At 43.4% G+C, this 21,581-nt stretch overlaps 1 protein-coding gene across 2 annotated transcripts; it reads right to left on the bottom strand.

The window, feature by feature from the left end:
- Positions 1–2,908: 2,908 nt before the first annotated feature.
- On the bottom strand, positions 2,909–21,400 carry GATA3 (GATA binding protein 3). 2 transcript variants are annotated; one of them, XM_064284842.1, is made up of 5 exons: positions 21,087–21,400; positions 18,128–18,664; positions 12,522–12,667; positions 8,208–8,333; positions 2,909–3,738 (listed from the first exon to the last, which is right to left on the bottom strand). In XM_064284842.1, exons 1-5 carry the CDS (start codon positions 21,325–21,327, stop codon positions 3,454–3,456), a joined length of 1,335 nt encoding a protein of 444 aa, XP_064140912.1. In that variant the 5' UTR covers positions 21,328–21,400; the 3' UTR covers positions 2,909–3,453. The 2 variants fall into 2 exon arrangements, with proteins under 2 accessions (XP_064140912.1, XP_064140913.1); XM_064284843.1 differs by having other exon boundaries at positions 12,522–12,664.
- Between the last annotated feature and the right edge of the window lie 181 nt (positions 21,401–21,581).

The raw sequence follows: 21,581 nt of genomic DNA, 5'->3' as shown, positions 1-21,581 counted from the left end.
AGAGGGGCTGGAGTGCTATATCTGCTTTTCTGGGTAATGGTTAAATTTTTTTTGTTTTGAGGATAAAACTATAATATGCCACGGTTCACATGCTGTCTTTTGGCCTTTTAATCTGCTTTATCTGTCCTTCCCTTGGAAATTGAAGGGAATTTATCTGCAGAGGTGTCAACAATGGCCTCTGTCCAGGAAGGATCACAAAAATGGTTCTAGGAGTTGGGATAGGTTTGGGGCTGAGGGTGTGTGGGACAGGGGAATGGAACAAAAGTGAGCATGGAGTGATAATGCTTCTAAATCTTTGAAATGTAAATAGGGCAATTCAGGGTTCAGAGAAAAATATCAGAGGTGGGAATGGATTGCACTTGAGTCTCTGAGTTTGAATTTTGTGCACAGGTGTTTTATTAAATTCAGGTCAGGCATGCAATACCTGGAAAGAATTTGCTCCCTTCATGCAGTCAAGTCTCATGTTGAGGAGTAAGCTAAAATTAGAATTTTAGAAAATAGACACGGATCTCAGAAGACTGTCTCTGGGAGTCCCCACCTCAGCCACACCTTCTGTCTGCCTGGCTACTCACTCAGGGGCCCAATGGGGAACCTCACCACGGTTCAAGTGGTGCTTTTTTTAAAGGGGAATAACAATTTAAATGTCACAAAGTAAGAATGAGATCACTGGAGTCTTGGTTTCTCCATTTCCTGCCTTTTTTTTTTTTTTAAAGGAGTAAATGGACTTTAGTTAAATAGACTTCAACCTAGGCACTCAATGGATATTTCTGAATAAACGAAGTGTTTAAATCCAAAGTTTTGAAGTGCTTAAATCCAAAATTTTTACTTCATGAATTTCTACTGTTAGATAAATAAGAGTATCTCATAAATAGCAAAACCGTTCAATAGCTGTATGACTTATTTTTTTTTCTATGATGTTGGCTTTTAAAACATTTTAAAGAAATAACCCAAGTTCTCAAGTTTTCTCCTATGGATGAGCTAATGTAACTATTACAAAAATGAGGCAAAGCAGATTGAAAATTAATTACAGGTATAATTTACTCGAAATTCTTTTAGCAATATTTTAGATCTACAACCTTGGTCTATTTTTCTAGATTAAGCTCTCTTTAATGTGTTTCATATCTTCTTAAATGAAGAAAAAAAAGAAAAACCATTGAAACTTTAAAGACATGATAACATTCTACAGAAACTGAATCACTGTTACTACCTATTTTTTTAAATCTTCAGTGTCACCTTCTAGAAATGTCTTTGAATGTTAAATCGATGTACAGGAAGATGAAATGACTTTCTCTGAAGAAGGGAGAGAATCAAATATGCCATTATAGCTATAGGACCTAAAACAAAAAGTAGTTAGAGTACTGAGTTTGGGGTTTTTCTATGTGTGTTCTTCCCCTCACCCCAAAGAATGTCAAGAATTTGAACTCCCCGTTCTTAAGGTGAAAGGGCATTAACTCAAATCTGTTCATGAAGAAAGGAGGTGGCAAATCCTGAGACACTGGAACTATACAATAAAATCTCCCAAGTTTAATACAGCAATAGGTGAGTATTTCCTTTGGCGCTTCAAAAATAATTAAAAACAACATCCAAATTGTAGATAATTTAGGAGCCAGTAAGATCTCCATTTGTATCTCAGTAATTCTCTACTCCTTTATTTCAACATTTAGCTTTAGATTTAAAATATTTGCTAAGAAAGCAGAGAGGCGATTAACAGATTTTAAAATGTGTGCCACGGTTACACATTCTGTCAACAGAGTGAAAGGAAACTATACAGCATAAGTTACAAAATGGTTATTTCATGTTTCGCAAACATTCCAATAAACCCTTTGCTGTGGTGTTATCCAATTCAACAGTAGAAAAGCAAAACAGAAATGAACTCAAGAGCCAGCCCAGCTCGTTTTCATCTCGAAGGGAACCACATGGAATCCGTCTGCTGCAGTCTTCGCCTGTGAAGCTCAGCGAGGGAGGACTCCCATTTCTCCCGTGAAAAGACTGCCTACTCAGGGACACAAGGAGAGCGGGTTGGGTGAGCCACAGCTCATGAAGGGCCCACAAACATCACTCCAGCCCCAGAATAAGTCCCTTTGGAAAACCTGTACAGCTCCAAAGATCCTCAGTTTCCCAAAGGAATAGACATGGACTATCTGAGGTTGGCATGATCTCCTTGTTTTTGTTCTTTTTAACCCCTTTTTCTTAAATTAGCTAGAGCTACCAAATTCTATAAGAGCTTGGCCATCACTTTGATATGATGTCATTTTGTTGTTTTAAAATATTTTTACTTTATTAATATTATTATTTATTATTATTATTCCAACAGACTGTATTAAGGCAGTGATCACTAACACAGAACACAATAGGAGCTAACATTGGCCAGGCTGTTCTCAGGACCTGGGCCTGCCCGGCCTCAGTCACTGACATGCATGTCGGTAGCTCATACACTGCTACCCTCATAGCACAGGCCGCAGAGGGAGTGGGTGAAAAGACAGATGCTGCTGTACCCTTAAAGAAGCTATTTAATAAATATCATCAAAAAAACAAAATGGAAAATAAACCCTCCAGAGTACAACCACCTTAGGTCAACTGAACGTAATCTAGTTTATTCAACCAAAAATTGAGAGAAGGAAAATATTAAAACAAAACCAAAAAAAGAGCAGTTCTTAACAACTAGCAGTAAATAAATTTATACAATTCAGTCTGTATAATATGATGAAATAAATCTACATCTTTTCTTATTTTGGTGCTTTGAATTATACATACAAACAACAATTACAGGGACTTGTTCACAAAGCATGTAGGTCTGGAAAAGGCTATCTGTACCCATCGATGGCAATATGTAAGTGTTAACACTGATTGCCCGGAGCTGATAGTATTTCCTACGCAGAGGCCCACAGCTTTGGACGAATGATTTGCCTACAACTTTTTTTTTTCTTTTTGTTCTTTTTTTTTTCTTTTTTTTTCTTTTTTCTTTTAATGCATCAAACAACTGTGGCCAGTAAAAGGAAACAAAACTGGCAGTTTGTCCATTTGGATATTAGACCTAGTTTCTTCTTAATTTCTGTACTTTATTTCCCTATATTCCTTAAAATTCTTGGCGTCCTTCATGCCTTTCTTACAGCTACCCAGATGCAATAAAGTCTTCCTCAAATGTACAGTATTTCTTACAATATAAGTTATATGCAATGTTCAGCATTTTTTTTTTCACAGCACTAGAGACCCTGTTAAATAGGGAATATGAGTCTGAATGGCTTATTCACAAATGGGATCCAGATTCAGTGGTTGAGAACACAGACACCACAGTGAACTCCTTTTCAAAAGTGGCAAACATCATTTTGCTTTCTGCCTTCAAAAACATATATCCATCGGTTTTAGGCTTCATGATACTGCTCCTGCAAAAATGCAAGTATAAGGGGTTGGAGGGACTCTCGCTTGGAGACCTTTAAGCATCGAGCAGGGAATCTAACCCATGGCGGTGACCATACTGGAAGGATGGTGAGGTCCAAAGGAGAGGCTGGACGGTGGGTGCATCGGTGTTGGAGTGGTCAGCATGTGGCTGGAGTGGCTGAAAGGTGAAATGTGGCTGAGGGAAGACATGTGTCTGGAGAGGGCGGCTGGGTTAAACGAGCTGCTCTTGGGGAAGTCCTCCAGCGTGTCATGCACCTTTTTGCACTTTTTGGATTTGCTAGACATTTTTCGGTTTCTGGTCTGGATTCCTTCCTTCTTCATAGTCAAGGGTCTGTTAATCTAAACAAAGATCAATTTTTTTTTTTTTTTTTACTTTTTTCACTAACTCTGAAATGGCACAGGCTTCACACACCACCACGGGTTCCTCCGACTGCCCCAGATCGGGGATCTGCTTTCAGTCGGCCCCTTCCTCCCATCTTTTCCTGCCTCCTTCCCAGCGATCCCGACAACTGTAGTCTGGCACAGGCTAGGTCGGGCTGGGGTATGACTGTCAGCTTCTATCAGTTTCAGAGATCAAGAGACCACAGGTGAGGTGTTCCAAGTAGAGTTTACTAATTCTGTTCATTGGTATCAGTGATCTGGGGGGGAAATTTCCACAGGGAATTTTGCATTTCCAAGGACCATATTTTAGAGATCTACCCAGTATGATTTTATTTCTATGATAATTAAAAGATAGTAACTTTTCTTATTTCATCAGTTTCCTTAAAATATTTCATGAGAATGGAACCAATTACGGAATCTTCAAGAGGGAAACAACACTTTGCCAACCCTTTAAGAACTTTAAAAAAATCTGTTTTAAGAACTTCCAAAGCACCGCCAAGGTTATCTGAAGTACTTACATCTATCTCCCTTGGAAAAACTGGGATTGTACCAATCTTAAAAGTAATTTTTGGTTGCCTCTCTTTCACTTGACCTTTTCATAATGAGAGGTGCCATAAATCTTCCCCTGGAATTTGTGTGTTCTGGGATCTTTCCTAAAGGTAATCTCTTGCCCATATCACTCCAACGGCAACTGCAATGATTGAACACTGTTATTTCTACCTATTCTTACCTACCTACTTCTAACCAGACAAACACCTAAACAACCAATCAACAAATATTTAATAACCACTTACTGGGTACAAAGCACTGTGCCAGCAGGAAAGTACACTCACTCTAAAAATTAAAGGCCAAGCAACTCTTCAGACAGGGATTAGACTGGAATATGGGATGGAAAATGATACTGGTGAAGAACGGCTTCTTGGATCAAGTAGACACATGAGACTATACCGGCATCTCCTGTCTGGAGGGGAGATGAGAGGGCAGAGGGGGCCAGAAGCTGCCCGAATGGACACGAGGAGAGAGAGTGGAGGGAAGGAGTGTGCTGTCTCATTAGGGGGAGGAGCAATTAGGAGTGTATAGCAAGGTGTGCATAAATTTTTGTATGAGAGACTGACTTGATTTGTAAACTTTCACTTAAAGCACAATAAAAATTAATTAAAAAAATAATTAAAGGCCAAGAATGAACTAGAATAAAGAGACAGATGCAAGACCCTGCTCTATAGATCACTAGACTTCAGCCTCTGCAACAGCAGACCATCTCTCTCTTCTTGATAAACTTTTTTTTTTTTTTTAAATACATTTTCTTTGGGGAGCCAGAATCAAGAAGGGACTTTACAAAGCAAACAGCAGCTACTACCCACATGGAGTCAGAATCATATTAACCTCAATAACAGGCATCTATCCCATTTTTTTTTATCCCATAGAGCAAACTGCACATCTGGCCATGTTCTCAGAGAAATGTGGCAAAGAAATTCCAGGGGTTTATGTCAGAGTCTTAGACATTCCTGATTCCCTAGAGAGAAAACGTTCTCTTCCATCAGGGTTCTCAAAGGTGGAGAAAGAGAGTCCTATGGCTCCAAAAGCTGGCCAAGAGGGACCAGGCTGCTGACAATGCTTCTGGGAGCAGCACACACACAGCTTCCTGAAGCTAAGCTGGGAGAGGATAAGCTGCTAGAGAAGGGACTTGGAGTCAGACACTGGAGCTGAGACCTTATTTCCCTCTGTGCCACGAAGGCCACGTAAGCGTGTGACGGCAGAAGAGCTAAAAGGTCACTGCCCAAAAGAGCATCTCAGGGATCCTTCTTCAAAGCTGTAATCAAGATGAAGCTTCAGCGTACAGAGATGATGGGAATCTACTGTCATATCCAATCTTCACCAAGATAATGTCCAGATACACAGCCCTTTATGGTGTTATCTAGATATACATAGCTAGATATCTAAATATAATATCTAGTTACACAGACAGCCACACAAACCCAGATAACTAGTTACAACACTATCTAGATACACTGATAGTGAGATACACAGTTATCTAAACACCTAGATAAGGGGAAAGGGACTATGGCATACATGTATAGATATCTAGATGGGCAGAACAAAACACAACATGATGAAATGTTAATAGATGGCTATCACTTATTGTTAAATACACATAAATTACCTCCTTTTATGAATTCTGTCTAAGCCAGAGAAGAGAGAAAGCTATTCTCTACAGCGATTCTCTCTCAGTCACTGGAGCCCTGTCATGATCATAGAAGCTAATTAAGAATACGGTGGGAATGCACAGTGGGGAAGGTTCCTTGACTTTCTTTCAATACTTCATATTCTTTACAAAAAAAAAAAAAAAATTTTTTTTTTTTTAGATTGGACACAAGTGAGGCCGTATCTCATCAAAGTTAACTGCTTTTTAAAAAAATTGTATAGCTAATTTCCCATAATTCCTATATTTCCGTTGAAATAGTAAAAAAGGGCATATCCACACACAATTCATTACAAGTTTGTTATATTTTAAAATAAGAAAGGGGTTTACTTTCCAATGATCCTCCTATCAGTCCTCACACTACTGAGCTCCCAGGGAGGCCTTCTAATACTCTGAAATCAAGAACCTGTTCATAGATTCAAGGCAATTTAGATGCCAGTCCTGACTCTTCTACTTCATTAGCCACACTACTGTGCACAAGTTTACTACTCTGGGTCATCATTTCTTCAAGTAAAACTTAGAATTAAAATAATTTCTTCCCTGTCTATATCATGGAACTATTTGAGGCTTAAATATGATCAAATAACATCAAATAACACCTCCTCCTACACTGTCATCGCTGCCACCATCACCCCTACTGCCAACCCCACCTCTACTGCCAATTAGAAATTCAGCCAAAAAATCATTTTATAGGCTGTGCTGATGACTAGGTAGCTAATAAACACCAATGTCTCAAATCTTTCAGATTTTAATCACAAATCTTTTTATCTCCACTGTGGCAAGGAAGTAAACCCCTCAAAGTGAAATGGGACTTGGGTTTAATTGCTGATAACTGTACATACAGCACAGTGCTAGAATCTGTGAGAGAATAGTCAATCATAACAAGACTGTAGTTCATTAGCTCTGGCCCTGACTGGGCCCATGTCAAGAGAAGACACTTCGGGCAGGAAGGTGAGTTTTACGAAGTCTCTTGGAATCACAGCAACTTGTTCCCAAAGAGTGAAAAAAGGACTAGAGTGCTGAGGTCACCCTGAGAAGTTCTCCTGTGACTGGAAAATCTAAGCAGAAGAGTTTCCTCCCCAATTTTAAGGTATTCCTGAGTAAAATGAATTTATTGCCAGAATGGCCCTGAGCCAAGAAGCTTTGCCTCTTCCCTGTTCAGTCCTAGACTTTGCCAAAGGTAGACTGGCAAAGAAACTTGAGGAAAATCAGAGAGAGTTTTTTGAAAAAAAGAGGCAAAATAAAATAAAAACAAAAGAATGAAATGACAATTCTTTCTCTGGGATTAATGTAAACTTCAAGTGTAATATATTACAGTCAGGGTTTGTCAGCCAGAGTTGTTACAGAAAAAAAAAAAAAATACCTGTGCACTTCTTTTTTTTTTTTTTTTTTCAAGGTAAGGTACTATAAAATGCAAGGACTCCAAATTGAAAGATTAGAAGTGGCACAGCTAAACCAAAAAAAAAAAAAATTTTTTTTTTTCCAAGGTGACTGGCAATTATCACTCTGCTAATACAGAAAGAGAAAAAAAAAAAAAAAAAGTTTCTTTTCCCTGGTAATAATCACCTCACATTGCTGCCTTCCCCAGGATGCCCCTGCCTGTGTAAGCTGGTTAAGACAAAGACATCAGATGAAATCTCTCAGACATTTCATTTCATGTCTTTTATACAGAGAATCCATTTAACACTCACAGCACAGGTTTAGCCAAGGCTTTTTACCCCTCGGTAACTGACTTGGTCCTCTTGGTTTTAGGAATTCATGTGTCATGCTTTACAATTCTATTTATCTTTCTCTTTCAATCTCTCGCTCGCTCTCTTTTTTATTTTGCTCAAAAGGAAATACTCAGAATATAATTGGCTACTTTTTGGTTTTCCAAGGGGAAGATTTTTTTCCTTAAAAACCCAGACCAGGCCCACCCAGCATATTGGATAGCTGTGGTGCATACTGTGTTTTACAATCTATACTAAGTAGGTTGCATGGGTTCTCTGTTTTTAAACCCTTTCAGTCTCAGCAAGGCCATGCTATAAACAAAGACGAGGAATTTTTATTTTGAAAAAAGTGATTTTCTAAACTCAGTCCCATGGCACCAATTATCTGAAGCCTCACTGTTATTCTGCCCAAAGGATGGCGATTCAATTTGGGCAGGGTAACTTGAAAGGGCGGCGGTAATGCTGTTCGACCAGCATCATCAGGGAGACCTACTCTTGGGGGTGACAGTTACACTTACATTGTGCAGCTTGTAGTAGAGCCCACAGGCGTTGCAGACAGGGTCTCCATTGGCATTTCTCCTCCAGAGAGTGGTAGTGGTAGTCTGACAGTTTGCACAGGATGTACCTGCTCTTCTTGCTGCCGACTAGGAGTGGGGGGAGAGAGAAGAGGATAAAATCAAAACACACGTTAAACGTGTTTTCATAACTACGGAGACGGACTTAAAAAAAGAAATTATCATTGAAATCAAAACTAGCAAGTGGCCCACATGAAAGTAATAAAGATCCCCAAAAGCTGCCTCAAGAAGAAAAGTGTAGCCAATCCACTGACATAGGAGTGTATCAGGCTGTACTACACGGGCCGGGATTTAGCCTGCTGCTCTGCAGTGTAGAACACAGGATCAGAAAGCTGGCGTCAGCTCTATCAGATAGTTATCCCCCCACTTCTATGCCACGAAGTTCACCAAATGGTTAATTTTTATAAGTAGCAGTTTTGATTTAACCAGACTAATTTTGGTACCAAGCTTTCACAGAGGCCGTATTTACTAGGCTAAGGCCTACAAGAGGTCTCTTTCAGGAAAACCTGCAAGAAAATCAGTTCTCAGGATATATTAACAGCAGAGGAAGAGCAAACCCAAGCACCAAGGGCACTTTATAGATCCCAGATAAAGAAATGCTAGATTATAAAGAGTGCAGAGTGCTAAGAGAACAGTAAATTAGCTCTCTAAGCAAATTGTGTGTGGTGTGTACTCGTGGGTTATATAATTTAGGAAGCGCCAAGCTGCACATCTTAAGTCAACAAGACTCTGTCAAATTTGCAATGGTCCTAAATTTACACACCACCCTTTCAGCCTTAGTTACTTGTTGCTCACATGCGTGAAAGCCATCTTCTCTCTCTTTAGGTAGCTTTCGGTTAATGAGACAAACTGAAGAGAGCAAGGAATTGTGCTATTCCTGTTCCCCTCTCATTTTGTTCTCTTAAAATTAGGCATTTCCTACACACTGCTGACAGAGTAGAATAGCAGCAGGTCAAATGTCAGCCTCAACTTGGATTTTAATTCCTTGGTTGTGTCACTGCCTTCATTCTCCTTAAAAGGGAGATGTTCTTTCACTTTTTGACACACTTTAAATTAATAAGGTGACTATTCTCTACGTCTATGCTGAAGGGAAAAAAAAATGAAACTTTTGAAAGAAGATGGAGTTGGGTCACTTCTAGCACACATCTCTCTCTCCTCCTCATCCCCACCATAAAAAGAACATTCTAACTCCAAATTATCCCTGCTCCTAGACGGAAAAATGTTCTCACAGTAAAAGCAGGAGAAAGATAAAGAATTCAGCTAGTCTTTATCCATGATCAAGAAAATTCTGGTATGGTTATAATAACGGAGAAGGGAAACTAGAAGGATGATGGTGGGCTTTTCCAGCAATACTTTACCAAGCAAAAAGTGGGGCCAGATATGGCAAGCCCAGTGGCAATTCTGAATTAACCAAATTGATTGCCCTCCTTTCAAAGCCACTAAATTGTTCCACAGATACGCCCCCATAGGCTCTAAACAGCAGAGTCATGACTTTTTCTTTTTTATTCTTTATTGTTTTCTAAGGAATTAGAAATTAAAAACAGCCCTATCTATCAAATTGAGAAGCTTCTAATTTTTTTGCTTTTTGAGACTAATTCACCACAGTCCACAAGTACTAACTCTTAACTCCACATGCCCACGTCCACACACGCCTTTGTGAAACATGACCATTTAATACTTAAATAACTGTTTCACTTGTGTGTTCTTGGGAAGAAGAAGGTGCTACATTAAATCAGTGCTTAAAAGCTTTGACAGTTATGTTATGGTGTTATTATCATTATTACCTTCCTGTTGCTTTCCTTTTTCTTTAAATACAAAAGAATAGTCAAATATAGTAGACTAACACCTACTCAGACACCTGGACTTCCCAGCTGATAAAATAAGAGCTCCAAGTGACGAAGCTCATTGTGGAGCTCTTTGCAGTATCCTGATAATAACATAAATACAAGCAGCCTCAGACTGTATCTCTGGTACTACAGACTTTACACTAATTTACACATAATCTCTAAAAGCCACACTATTTGGTTCACTAGCAGAAGGCAAAGGACATTAATAAAGCAAGCTGCTCAGCTTTTTTGCTAGTTGTCAGATATTGAAAATCCTGGCAACACTAAGAAAAAAAATTTCTGTGGCTCTTCCCTTGGATCATGTCTTCCATTTCCCTCATCAGTTTATTCAGTGTTAGATACGCATCCTACAGAAGAGCTAGCTGTGGTATGGGCTGGGTGGTCTTCGGGGAATCTGCAAATATGTAAAATAAAAATAGCAAGCTGGAAAGATGGAGCTGGAGTAAAGGGACAGGAAATACAGAAAAGAAGAAAAAGAAAGGTTCTAGGTATTCAGAAGTCAAATACTTCTAAAGGCAAAAAAAAAAAAAAATCCTGAATATTCAGCTCTGAGTATGTCTCCATAGCATATGATTTTTCCTGATCTAAAAATATAAAAGCACTCAGCTTGAAATGTGACAGCAAATGAACTCTAGAATTAAAAGCAACTGTTACTCAGAGTTCTAGAGATTTCTTAGGAAAGGTGAGTCAAGACAAAATCATATAAAATGGAAGAAGAACCCTCCTCTGTACTCCGCAGAGAGAGAAACCCCAAGAAAACGCCAAATATCATCTTCCTTATCAACCAGCCCATAGTTGGAGATTTTTACCCTCTCTCTTTTTCCTTCCTTACTTTTACTTTAAAAAAAAAACAAAACTATAATGATACTATGACCTATTTTAACAAGAAGGTTTTTGCTGTTGGTTTTCTTTTCTTTTTTTTTTTTTTCACTAAGGCCAGGTTTTAAGTGATTCAGAACATTCTTTTGTGGTGTGATCATATTCATTCTGTGCTAACACCTCCAGCCATTTTTTTTTTTTTCCAAACACTTCTTGTTCTGATCCGTTCAAACATCTTGATGTTTAGGTTGGGGAAGCTGAGTTGTTGTTTATGAGTTATCTCCAGTACTCAGATATCCGGCAGCTTTTTCCTAGGAAGTTTGCTTTGCACATAAGAGAAAGGGGAAAAAAAAAAAAAAAACTGTATGAGGAGAACTGGGGGAGGTTGAGAAAGTTGGAGAGGGTAAAGATCAGAAAGGATAAAGCCTAGAGATCTAGGATTGCCAAAATTTAAAGTCATGTGGGCACTTCCATCCCTAGAAAGTTTTTCCTTTTTCTAAAGAGGATGTGAAAGGTGTTCAGTTGCATTAAAATCTGATGAGAAGGACAAATAATTCTATAAAAAGAACAGAGGTTTTCTGGGGTGTGTGTGTGTGTGTGTGTGTGTGTGTGTGTGTTTCCCTTAGATTTTGATGGATGCTAATTCCCCCATTAGTCTGCTTGAAAAAATTTCCCTAATGTCATCACCTCAAAATAGCATTTTGATCTCCTGACAGTGGTTAAAGTTATCATTCGCCAAGCCTGCTTTCATTTGTCTCTGCTACGTACACTCACTATTCAATCTGGCCAAAGTCAAGTTTATAAATGAACCTCTCCTGCTAGTTTTCCTTAAAAATGCTTGACGGTGCCAGGTTTTCTCAAGTATTCCAAAGGGTCAAGATATTTAAGAAAGAAAAACTATCACCCTACCGATAATAATTCAAGTGGAAAATCAGATCAAATAGTAGGTGAGACCAAAAGGCAAGACAGGAATCACAAAAATTTTTCCCACAGGTAATTCCTGTGAAAAGTCCTCAATTTCTATGACCAAAAAAAGAAGAAAAAGTCCATTAGGGTCAATGGCTGGCTGCTTCTGAAATCCAGTTAATTGCCCCATCAATCTTACAGCACCGGCACAGGAGATTCATCCCTAGCACTGACAGGGCACTAAGTGTGTGACCACTTCCTAGGACCCCACCTTCTGCTACTTCAGGAACATGCTGTGGGTGATACTTAGGACATTCCATCTTCCTACTAAATTCCTCTGTCTATGAGGCAGTGATTAGCAATGCATTTTAAATCAGCTGGCCTGGTCCTGTTAAAGTAATCACTCTATTAATGAATGCATTTAAGAGCTGACAATCAAGGCAGCATCCTTAAAAATCTGATAAGTGACTTAAGGAACACTGAGAAGAAAAAGAAAGCTTTTCTGCACGGTCTAACTTGAAAAAAGAAAACAAAATAAGACAGACCAAAAAAGCTCTCCCAAGCAAGCTGACATGATTTTGAGCTGTCCTGCCAATTTCCTGCAGAAAGCTCTCTTTCCTGAAGAGAGGAAATTAAAAACACAAAATGGTTAGTGTTGGATCAGTGCTTCCCAAGGAGAACTTACCAGCCTTCTCTTGGGCTTAATGAGGGGTCGGTTCTGTCCATTCATTTTGTGGTAGAGCCCGCAGGCATTGCAAAGGTAGTGCCCCGTCCCATCTCTCCGCCACAGTGGAGTTGAGGTCGCCCCGCAGTTTACACACTCCCTGCCTTCTGGAAACAACGGCATATGTAAGTCACTTATGGAATGAAAACACACAGAAAAGCTAACAGACCTTAGATTTAGTGTGTACAATAAAATTGAGAATTTTTTTGTCCTTTTTCCAGGAACTTTTCTGTCCCCACATCCTTTTAAGGTGCTCTAAAGTTGAAAATAAAAACTCTATGGCCTTCATGGCATAACCACTCCCTCTCCCCCACAAAAGTAGCAGATAAATAAACAGCGACAGAATCTTGTTCTTGGCTGCCCAGCTTGATGGGGAAGATCAGGCAGAGCCAAGGAGGAAGGCAAATTTCAACTTGAAACATTTCCCTGAGAAAATTCTGAGCCCTGGATGAGGGCAAAAGCAAAACATTCCATTCATTTCCCTCAGAAGGAAAAAAAGGAAAACAAAGGTGACCCATTATCATCACTAGGTCTGTCTATATAGATTGATTAAATAATGAAGAGTAGGATGAGGAAAAAGGAAAGATTAATCCATGGCTAGATAGATAAACAGATAATAAACAGATGTATAGATTGATCAATTGGCTGATTGATTTTAGTAAAAAGTAGCTAGGCCTTTAATTTCACTTCCAATAAAACTGTAAATGTCCCTGCCTAGAAAGGAATAGATTGAGACACAGCAGGGTCCACTCATTTCTCATCTTTTTTTCTCTCTGGAAAATGCCAAAATTTCCCATAGCTTTCCAGCTGCCATTACAAGAATTAAAGTTTAACTGTGACCCCTGCCTGCTGGAAGGACAGGAGCGCAAACTGTAGACAGGCAACTTGGAAGGGAGGGGGAGTGCAGTGGGGAAGGAGAGGGGGCAGGTTTGGGAGAGACAGAGTGAAGATCTGATGTAAATCAAGAGATGAGGCAAGTTAGCCAAGGGGGAGGGGGAGGCTCTTGGTCGGCTCATTAACCAAGGCCTGCCTGCAGTTGCTCTTTTTCCAAAAAATAAACAAACAAAATAAACAAAAAACCGGCCAGGCCGGGTTCGAGTAGCGTTCACTCCACGGGCCGGAGAGTGACCCAGACCCACCTCCAGAAAGCTCCTGGGCAGAATCCCTTAAAATGCCAACTTCAGACAACGGGGAGTTTGCTGATTTATTTTCAGCTTCTGCGGGAGGAAGAATTCTAAGAGAACCTCCAGCGTTTCTGTGGGACCTGACGGGATGCCGGCGGCGGACTCATCTAGCTCTCCCGAATGCGGGCACAGAGGAGCTGGGCTTCACTGGCCAAGACCAAGCAGGGACTTCCAGCTGCTGCCTCGAGCCAGGGACCCCCGCCAACCCGACCCGACCCCAGGGCCCAGGCCTGAGCAAAGGGCAGCACTGAAGTTGTTCCTGCAGGGAGGAGGCCCGGGACAGGGAAGGGTGCCAGGCAGGGGAGGGTGGGGAGGGGAGAAAGATGAGCCCTAAAGGTTGTTTTGTTTTAAGAGATTAATCAATTAACACCAATCTACCAGGAGCCCTGGTGGCTTGGGAATTTTAATTTTGACTCCCTACAAAAGGAGAAAAAAGCTGGCATGGCAGTCCTGGGGACTGATTCTGCCTTTGGAAACCCCCCAGACCAAGTATGAGGGAACTAGGAGAGTTCACACCTGTGACTCTGTGACCTTTTCCGGGGACACGTTCTGGGGGAAAGTAAAGGACTTTTGCAAACGGAAAAGGGTTTTCCACTAAAATTAATATGGTGTTGAGTAGAATTTTTGTCTATTTTGCTTTCTCAAAAAAATTTTGAAAGAATTAAGAGAGATTTGTTCTTTTAACTTCAGCTCAAAAAGGGTTCTTAAGCAGAGATCCACAGAGAGCTTCAAGGTGTCCAAGAACCTTGCAATTACATTGTTTTTTAAAACTGTTGTGCCTGTATGCCAGGGCACTTTCCTATGTACCCAAGTGCTCCAAAAAGGCTTTAGACTGAATTACATTTGGGGTCAATGTAACACAGGCACTTATCATTTGGGGTCAAAAGTCTGAGAGATGTGGTAGACTGGAGGTGGGGGAGGCACAAAGGAAGGAGGGAGGTGAGTGGGTGAGGAGGTACCAACTGTAGCCTTAGAAAGGAGGCAGGCCGGCCGGCAGTTTATGTGCCCCAAGTGGGCAGTCAGTCAGTCCCTTCTCAGGGGGCAGCAACACTGACCCTGTCTGGGCTGGGGCTCCCAGGCCTACCCCCCATCTTGCCCAGACAGGGCCACTCAGGTTCCCAGCCATTTTGTTCCTTTCCTAGTCGGGCACTGCACAGAAGCCTTCGCTGGCTCCTCGTTTCCTCCTCCAGCAGCAGCCGCAGCAGCACAGCTCAGGCCTGGGTTGCTGCTGTGGTGAGGAGGGTGGGGGGCTGCTGAGCACACCCTGCTCCTAGGTACCCCAGGCGCTGGGGGGATCTCCCAGCCTGACGTGATTAGTCTGATTTCCTCTCCTTTGTCAGGTGGTGGGGAGGATGACTGCTTCCTTTTCAGAGGGACCTTGAAAGCTAGCAATGGTTACCTCTTCACAAGGTTCTGCACACTGGAGCAATTTTCTGTCTTGATTCACTCCGCAAGTTCATGACGATTACCTTGTATTGGGTGTTGGTTTTTTTTTTTTTTTTTTCCTCCTTGTTGCCTCCAGTCTGTGACTTCAGCAAATAACCAATTTTCCTAATGGAGGCCCTGACTCCTGCTTTCTTTCTCTCTCCTTGCTCACTGCCTGGCGTGAGCTGTTCAGGCAGACACTTCTCTCTTAGGTGAGAAGAACCACAGAGCTGTGAGGCCTCTTGACATTCAACAGCCATTTTCAAACACCCCTTTCACCTCTCGGTTTGGCCTTTTACTGAAACCTTGAAACTGGGCTGGACAAAAGTGGGTAGGAGGGAGGGCAGGAGGAGACTGTTAAGAGGAAGGTAGAGTGAGATGACCACAGTCAAAAGGAGGTGGAGAGTTAAGAAATGGCCCTTTGCAAAAAGAATTTGTCTTTTGTTTGCAAAGATATATCCCAGCACTGAAAGCCCAGGCCTTAAAAATGTAATAGGTGCCCTAACCACAGCTTCAACCGTTTTTCCAAAATGCTACCACGCTCTCTTGTCTCCTCCATCAGCAAATGCCTTTGCAAAGAAGAGGTTTAAAAAAAAAAAAAAGCAACCACTAAAACCAAGAGAATCTCCTCCTGGAGAATTCCCACCACTTCCACCCTCTTCACACAGAAGGTTTCTTGAAACTTTCCCTTGGGTGAACTCCCACACTTCCAAAAATCCCAGCTCCCTGGCTGGCCAGGTGTGCTGCTCTTGGTGTTTGTGACTGTGGAAAGGAATAAGAGGGAGGGAGTAAAAAGCCGAATTTACTTTGCCATCTCCTCCCCCCTCCCTGCCCCCCCAAAAAGAATAAAATAGGTGTTTAGGTGTACCTAATTCTGGGTTAGAAAAACCATAGCTCTTTTTCTCCCCTCAATGTTCAGAGTCTTAAGGAAAGAGATGAGAGACAGGAAAAGAATAAATTGACGGCAGAGGTACGCACAATAGAGAAGGAGAACTCAAACACGGAAATGTGGGTAAAGAAACCAGAGTCCTCTGGAAAAGTCACTCTGTCCCCTCCCCCCACACAAACCACGACACCAGCCTCAGATACCACGATCTTCCCCCAACCTTATACCTCTACCAGAAAAGAGAACTTTTCTAAAAAGCCCATTACTACACCTCAAAATGCACAGGTTTGCTCTTTACACTCAGCCCTCAATCCCTGATCTAATTCCTGTTTCTCTGAGTAAAGTCGTGTCCCAATTCTCTCCAATCCGCCGCCTCCACCCCCAAACCCAGTCCCTGACCAGGCACTGGGGGCCACTTTCCTCCTGCCCCGCTCTCCCTTCCTCTTGCTTTCTTTTTTGACTCCGACAGCTAGTCTACCTCTCTCTCTCTTTCTCTCTATCTCTCCCTCCCTCCCTCCTGCCTACTTTCATGTACTGAACATGCAGGTCTGAGTTTTTCTGTCAGCCTAACCGCATCCGGACTCTATTAAAGTTCTTGGCGCGGGATAAACAATGCAACTGTCGCGTGCAGCAGTCTGAAAATAATTGGATTAGCTAAAACATATCAACTAAATAGAGACAGTCCTGCTCAGGCAGTCGGAGTAAATGTCACCCTGGAAAAAACCCTGAAAACTGATCTCATGGTCACTGGGCTCCCAGAGTCCTACCTCTGACGTTTTTTTAAACCGTGGCTTTGGAAGCTCTGTTTCAAGACTCATCGCAACCATGAAAGACAACTGATTTTCACTATTTCTTTTTATATAGAGTCTAAAGAGCAGATGCAAGAGAGCTGGAGTGGACCAAAGCAGAGATGCCCACCCTGACATGGACAAACCTAAGGGGACACAATAATTGTCACCAAAATGATATCTAAAATACACAGTTCAATCTTCTCTCAGAGAATCCGACTCTCTGATTCCACTATTTTCGTTAGAAGCAAAATGGATGATAGAATATTTTATTTTTAAGCAAACTGATCTTCGCTAAACTAGTATTTTGTGTGGAGTTCTTTTTTTTTTTTTAATGCAAGTGACTACACCAATAGAATAAGCATGTGGTGTGCTTTCAGACAGAATTTGCTTTCTTGAAAGAGAGGAAGCAGAGGCGCACACCTAAAGAATCTTTTTCAGTCCTTTCTATCTCCTCTGGCTTGAGATCCTTTGAGGAGTATGCCCTAGACACCTCCCTGCCCTGCCTGTGCTGAAAGCACTAGAGGAGACTGTAGGTAACTGGGCCATTGGACACTTGACTTCAGCTCACTTGTGTTTTCTCCAGTGCAGAGCCCACATCTTTCTCCTATAAGTTAGAATGGCAGCCCCCTTTCCCACACACACACACAAAAATGTGTGTGTGCTTTTGCCAGGTTCCCGCTCCCAACCCCCCAAAATATATGTATATGTATATAACCAAAAACCCTATATGTATATATACACACTTTATTTATCCATGTCTATATAAAAGCCTGCCCTCTGCTATTGACTTCGTGACCCCCTTTGAGCCGAGCAAGAGAGGAACAGCCAGACTGACAGAGAGGCCATAGGGGTCATAGGAGGGACCTGTGTTTGTTTAGGTTTGAGGAGGTTTCGTTTTAGCATTAAACACTAAAGATTTATTCCCTCGGCCTTCCATTTGGTCTTGGAAACTGACTAAGGTTACTGGCAGCACCCAGAAGTTCTGCAACATGAAGGAGAGAGTACCACACTTTGTTTTTGTTTGTCTTTTCCTTTCTCAGCTCACTGGGGGGGTTTAAATTAGATTCCATTTCCCCTCACTTCCTAGGGTAGGAATGAGAGAGGACACACCTCATTCTTCCCTGGCTGGAAAAATGGGAAGAAATCAAATCTCAAAAGGGTTGGGAACACCAGCTAGCTCCCCTGAGGTGCCCGACTGCTGGCTCTCTTTTTTCTCTGCCCTGAATTAAGAAGGAAGAGGCAGGCACGAAAGGATCCTGCCCAGGGGACAGAGGGTCCTACCTGTGCTGGATCTCGCCTTGGGCCTCGACTTGCATCCAAACCCGGTAGGTGAGCCTCCCAGAAGGCTGCTGGGAGGGAAGAGTCCGGAGCTGTATTCGGGGACGTAGGGTGGGTAGGTAGTGATGGGGTGGTGGGCTGAGGAGGAAGCCCCTCCCAGAGTAGTCATGCTGCCACGGGAGTGCGATGACTCGAGCTTCATGCTGTCTGGCAGGGACACCTGGTACTTAATGCACTCTTTCTCATCCTGCCGGGCAGAGCCGGCTGAGCCCGGTGTGGACAAGGACGGGTCCGGGGAGACGTCCTTCGGCGGGGTGGGCGGGAAGGTGAAGAGGTGCGGGCTGGAATGGCCCGCCGACAGGGAGGAGGATGAGGCCGGGGGATAGACTGAGAGGGGCCCCGGGGAGCCGTGGTGGATGGATGTCTTGGAGAACGGGCTGAGGTTCCAGGGCGAAGCGCTGTGGTGGCTGCCCAGGGCTTTGCTACCATCCAGCCAGGGCAGGGATCCGTGCAGCAGTGGAGGGCGGCATACCTGGCTCCCTGCATCAAGCAACGGGAGAAAGAGCAAGAGAAAGAGAGTCAGCTTGAAAGCAGCCCTGTGAGGCCCTCAGACACACCTGGGGATTCTCCCTCTCCCATCCCAGCCTTAATGAAATCCCCAAACGCAGACAGGGACCAGGGTTCAAGCCCACTCTGTTTAATCCAAGTGGTCTCAGGGCCAGCACACCTTGGGGTAGAAGGGAGACTCTGTTCAGCCCTCTCACCATACAGGTGGTCCCATCAAAGACAGGAATTAAAGGACGGTGTCTGACACCCAAGAGGTGCTGAGAAGGTGTGGAGAAGGGCCCCTTGGCTTATTTGGCCTCTCCAGATACACTTTTTAAATCACATTCCCTGAGGTCCCTTCTCTAGAATCTGACTTGATTTATTGGTCTCCTTCAATGGCCCAGTGTCCCCCATCCCATACTTAATCCCAACCAGCCAGATAAGAGTCAGCTGTGAATGATGAGACTGAAGGAGTGAGCTTGGGCCCCAAACAACTGCTTAACACTGGGATAAGGCATCGACCCTTGAGAGAGGCCTTACAGCAATGCCCAGCACCAAATGCTGAGAGGCCCAGAAAGAGAGTGCCTGGGAGAGAAGAGAGGGCACATTTTAGGGTTATTTCCAAGCAAACCTAATTCAGTGCTTACTCTTAATCACCAAGGCTGCTTCCAAAAGGCCTGAAATGGGATTTGCAAAGAAATTTTAAGTGTTCGGGCTGTTGGAGAAAGTTTCCCAGGCTGAAGCCTGAAATGGCAGTTTTTTCTGCTTTTCTCACCCTCCCAAATCCTACTGGGGAAGAAAATAAAATAAGTCCCATGTGCCCTCAAAGCTATGAATCCAAGAGTGCAATGTGTGAATTTTCACCTGAGCCCCTGAGATACACAATTCCAGTTTATGTGTATATTTTAAACTAACAATGACTCTTAGGAGAGTACATTTAGCATTCATGTAAAATACACAAATATAAGATAGCTATATCTCATACACTCTGAGATAAATTTAAACTCCAAGTAGTGCAATCCGCATGTTATTGATCTTCTAATCCAGTACCTGCATCAGCATCTGACATTCTATTTAACCATTAAGAACAATACTGAAACTAAAAATCTTAAGAGGGAGGAAGGGGAGGGGAGTTAAGGGGGAAGGACAGTTCTCTGAACATGAAGGGTCAAGATTCATATTATGCAGGAAGTAGTATAGTAAATAATATTAAGTCTGCAGCTACCGCATTTCCACTTAACTGCTGATCTGCACAGAGTAAGGGCAAAGAGCGCCCCATCCGCAGAAAGGATTGTTTAAAACCTGGTGACAGCAAGGCGGAGGACGCCTGCTGCCGGGAGGGGTTCTGTCACCGGTGCCGGGGACTCTGAGTAGGGGCACGTAGGCCGACCCACAGTCTGGCTGGACCGAGAACGCCTCACATTTTCCTTCCTAAAGCTGTCCTATTTCTTCTTTAGGCACAAACTCACAGCTGAAAAGTGTTAAGGCTTTTTTGCTAACTTCATAGGGCTGGGTTTATTTTTTACATTTCAGAACCCTCCTAAACTTCCCAAGGTGGAACGGGGGGGAGGGGGGAAGGTAACTGGAATCTCTCCTACTTAAAAAGAATCCCTGATGAATCCTAAATCCTCCGTGGGAGGTTACTGGGGCTGTTGTAGGCCGGAGGAGAGTAAGGCCTGAGTGGCAAGGAGCCGGCAACAACCTAAAAGCAAAGACGCAGGAAAATTCTGTGCAGCCGGGAATCTAGGAAACCTCAAATCTTTCAAATTTTAGACAGTTTGACTTTCCACTAAAACCCCTTAACCAGAATCCCATTTTTCAAAGCCAAAAGGTATGGACCTCCCTAAAAACCAAATGCACTAGCTTTGGGGAAAGGTCAAAAGACACTGGTTTGAATCAAAACGTCTCTCGGGTTTTTCTAGAAATTTGTCCAGGAAACAAACTCAGGAACGCCGGCAGAAGCCCCCCAGAAAGAAGTGCGGGAATCAGGGAGAGCGTAGCCCCTTGGAAGAACCATCTCCGGGCCGGGCTTGACCAGCGCTGGCTGCCGGGCCGGCCCAGGGAGTCTCAGCGGGCGGAGGCAGAGCCTTAGTTCCCAGCGCCTGAGACCTGGGGGTCCCTGAGCCGGCGGCTGCGAGGGCGAAAGGGCTGCAGCTCTGCGCTCGCCAGGTGAGCCTCTGGCCGAAGGGACTTGAGCCGCGGTAATGCGCCTGCTGCGACTCTTTTTTAAAAATACACTCACGACAATCGAGACGGCTTCCTCGCCCATTTCCGGGCCCCAATTGCTTTAAATGAGCCAGTAACAGCACTTGGGGGCTTTCGCTTAGTCTCTCCACCCCTTGATCCCTCCCAGCCTTCCCGACCCGAGAGGGTGGGGACGGCTCGGCGCGGGTCCCCGCACCAGAGGCGGACTCACCGTGGTGGGTCGGAGGGTACCTCTGCACAGTGGCCCTCACCGAGTTTCCGTAGTAGGACGGGACGTGGTTGCCTTGGCCGTCGATGTTAAAAAGTACATCCACCTCCTCGGGCAAAGGGTACTGAGCCGGGTCCATGTAGGAGTGGCCGAGGCCCGGGTGGTGCGTGTCCGGGTGCTGCCCGTTGAGCACTGCGGGGTGGTGGTGGCTCACCCAGCGCGGCTGGTCCGCTGTCACCTCCATGGCCTCGGCCTGCACTCGCGCCCTCTCGCCCGGCCCTGAACCCGCGCGCGGAGAGGTAGGGCGGTCAGGCTGGGCGGTCAGGCTGGGAGGTCGCTGTGCTCGGAGGCTTTGCAGGTGCTACTGTCGTCGGAGGGGGGGGTAGTCTTTGAATTACTTGTTTTCAGTGGAGAAGTGGGGAAGCGGGGAATGGGAAAGTTAGGAAGGTAAAGTGAAAAAATGAGATTTTCTTTTTTTAAGTCTTTTAAGGGCAGTTT

The sequence above is a fragment of the Loxodonta africana genome, chromosome 4 (assembly GCF_030014295.1).
Source record: "Loxodonta africana isolate mLoxAfr1 chromosome 4, mLoxAfr1.hap2, whole genome shotgun sequence".
NCBI classification, from domain to species: domain Eukaryota; kingdom Metazoa; phylum Chordata; class Mammalia; order Proboscidea; family Elephantidae; genus Loxodonta; species Loxodonta africana.
Note: the sequence above shows the minus strand (reverse complement) of the source record. Positions and strands in the feature narration are given on the sequence as shown.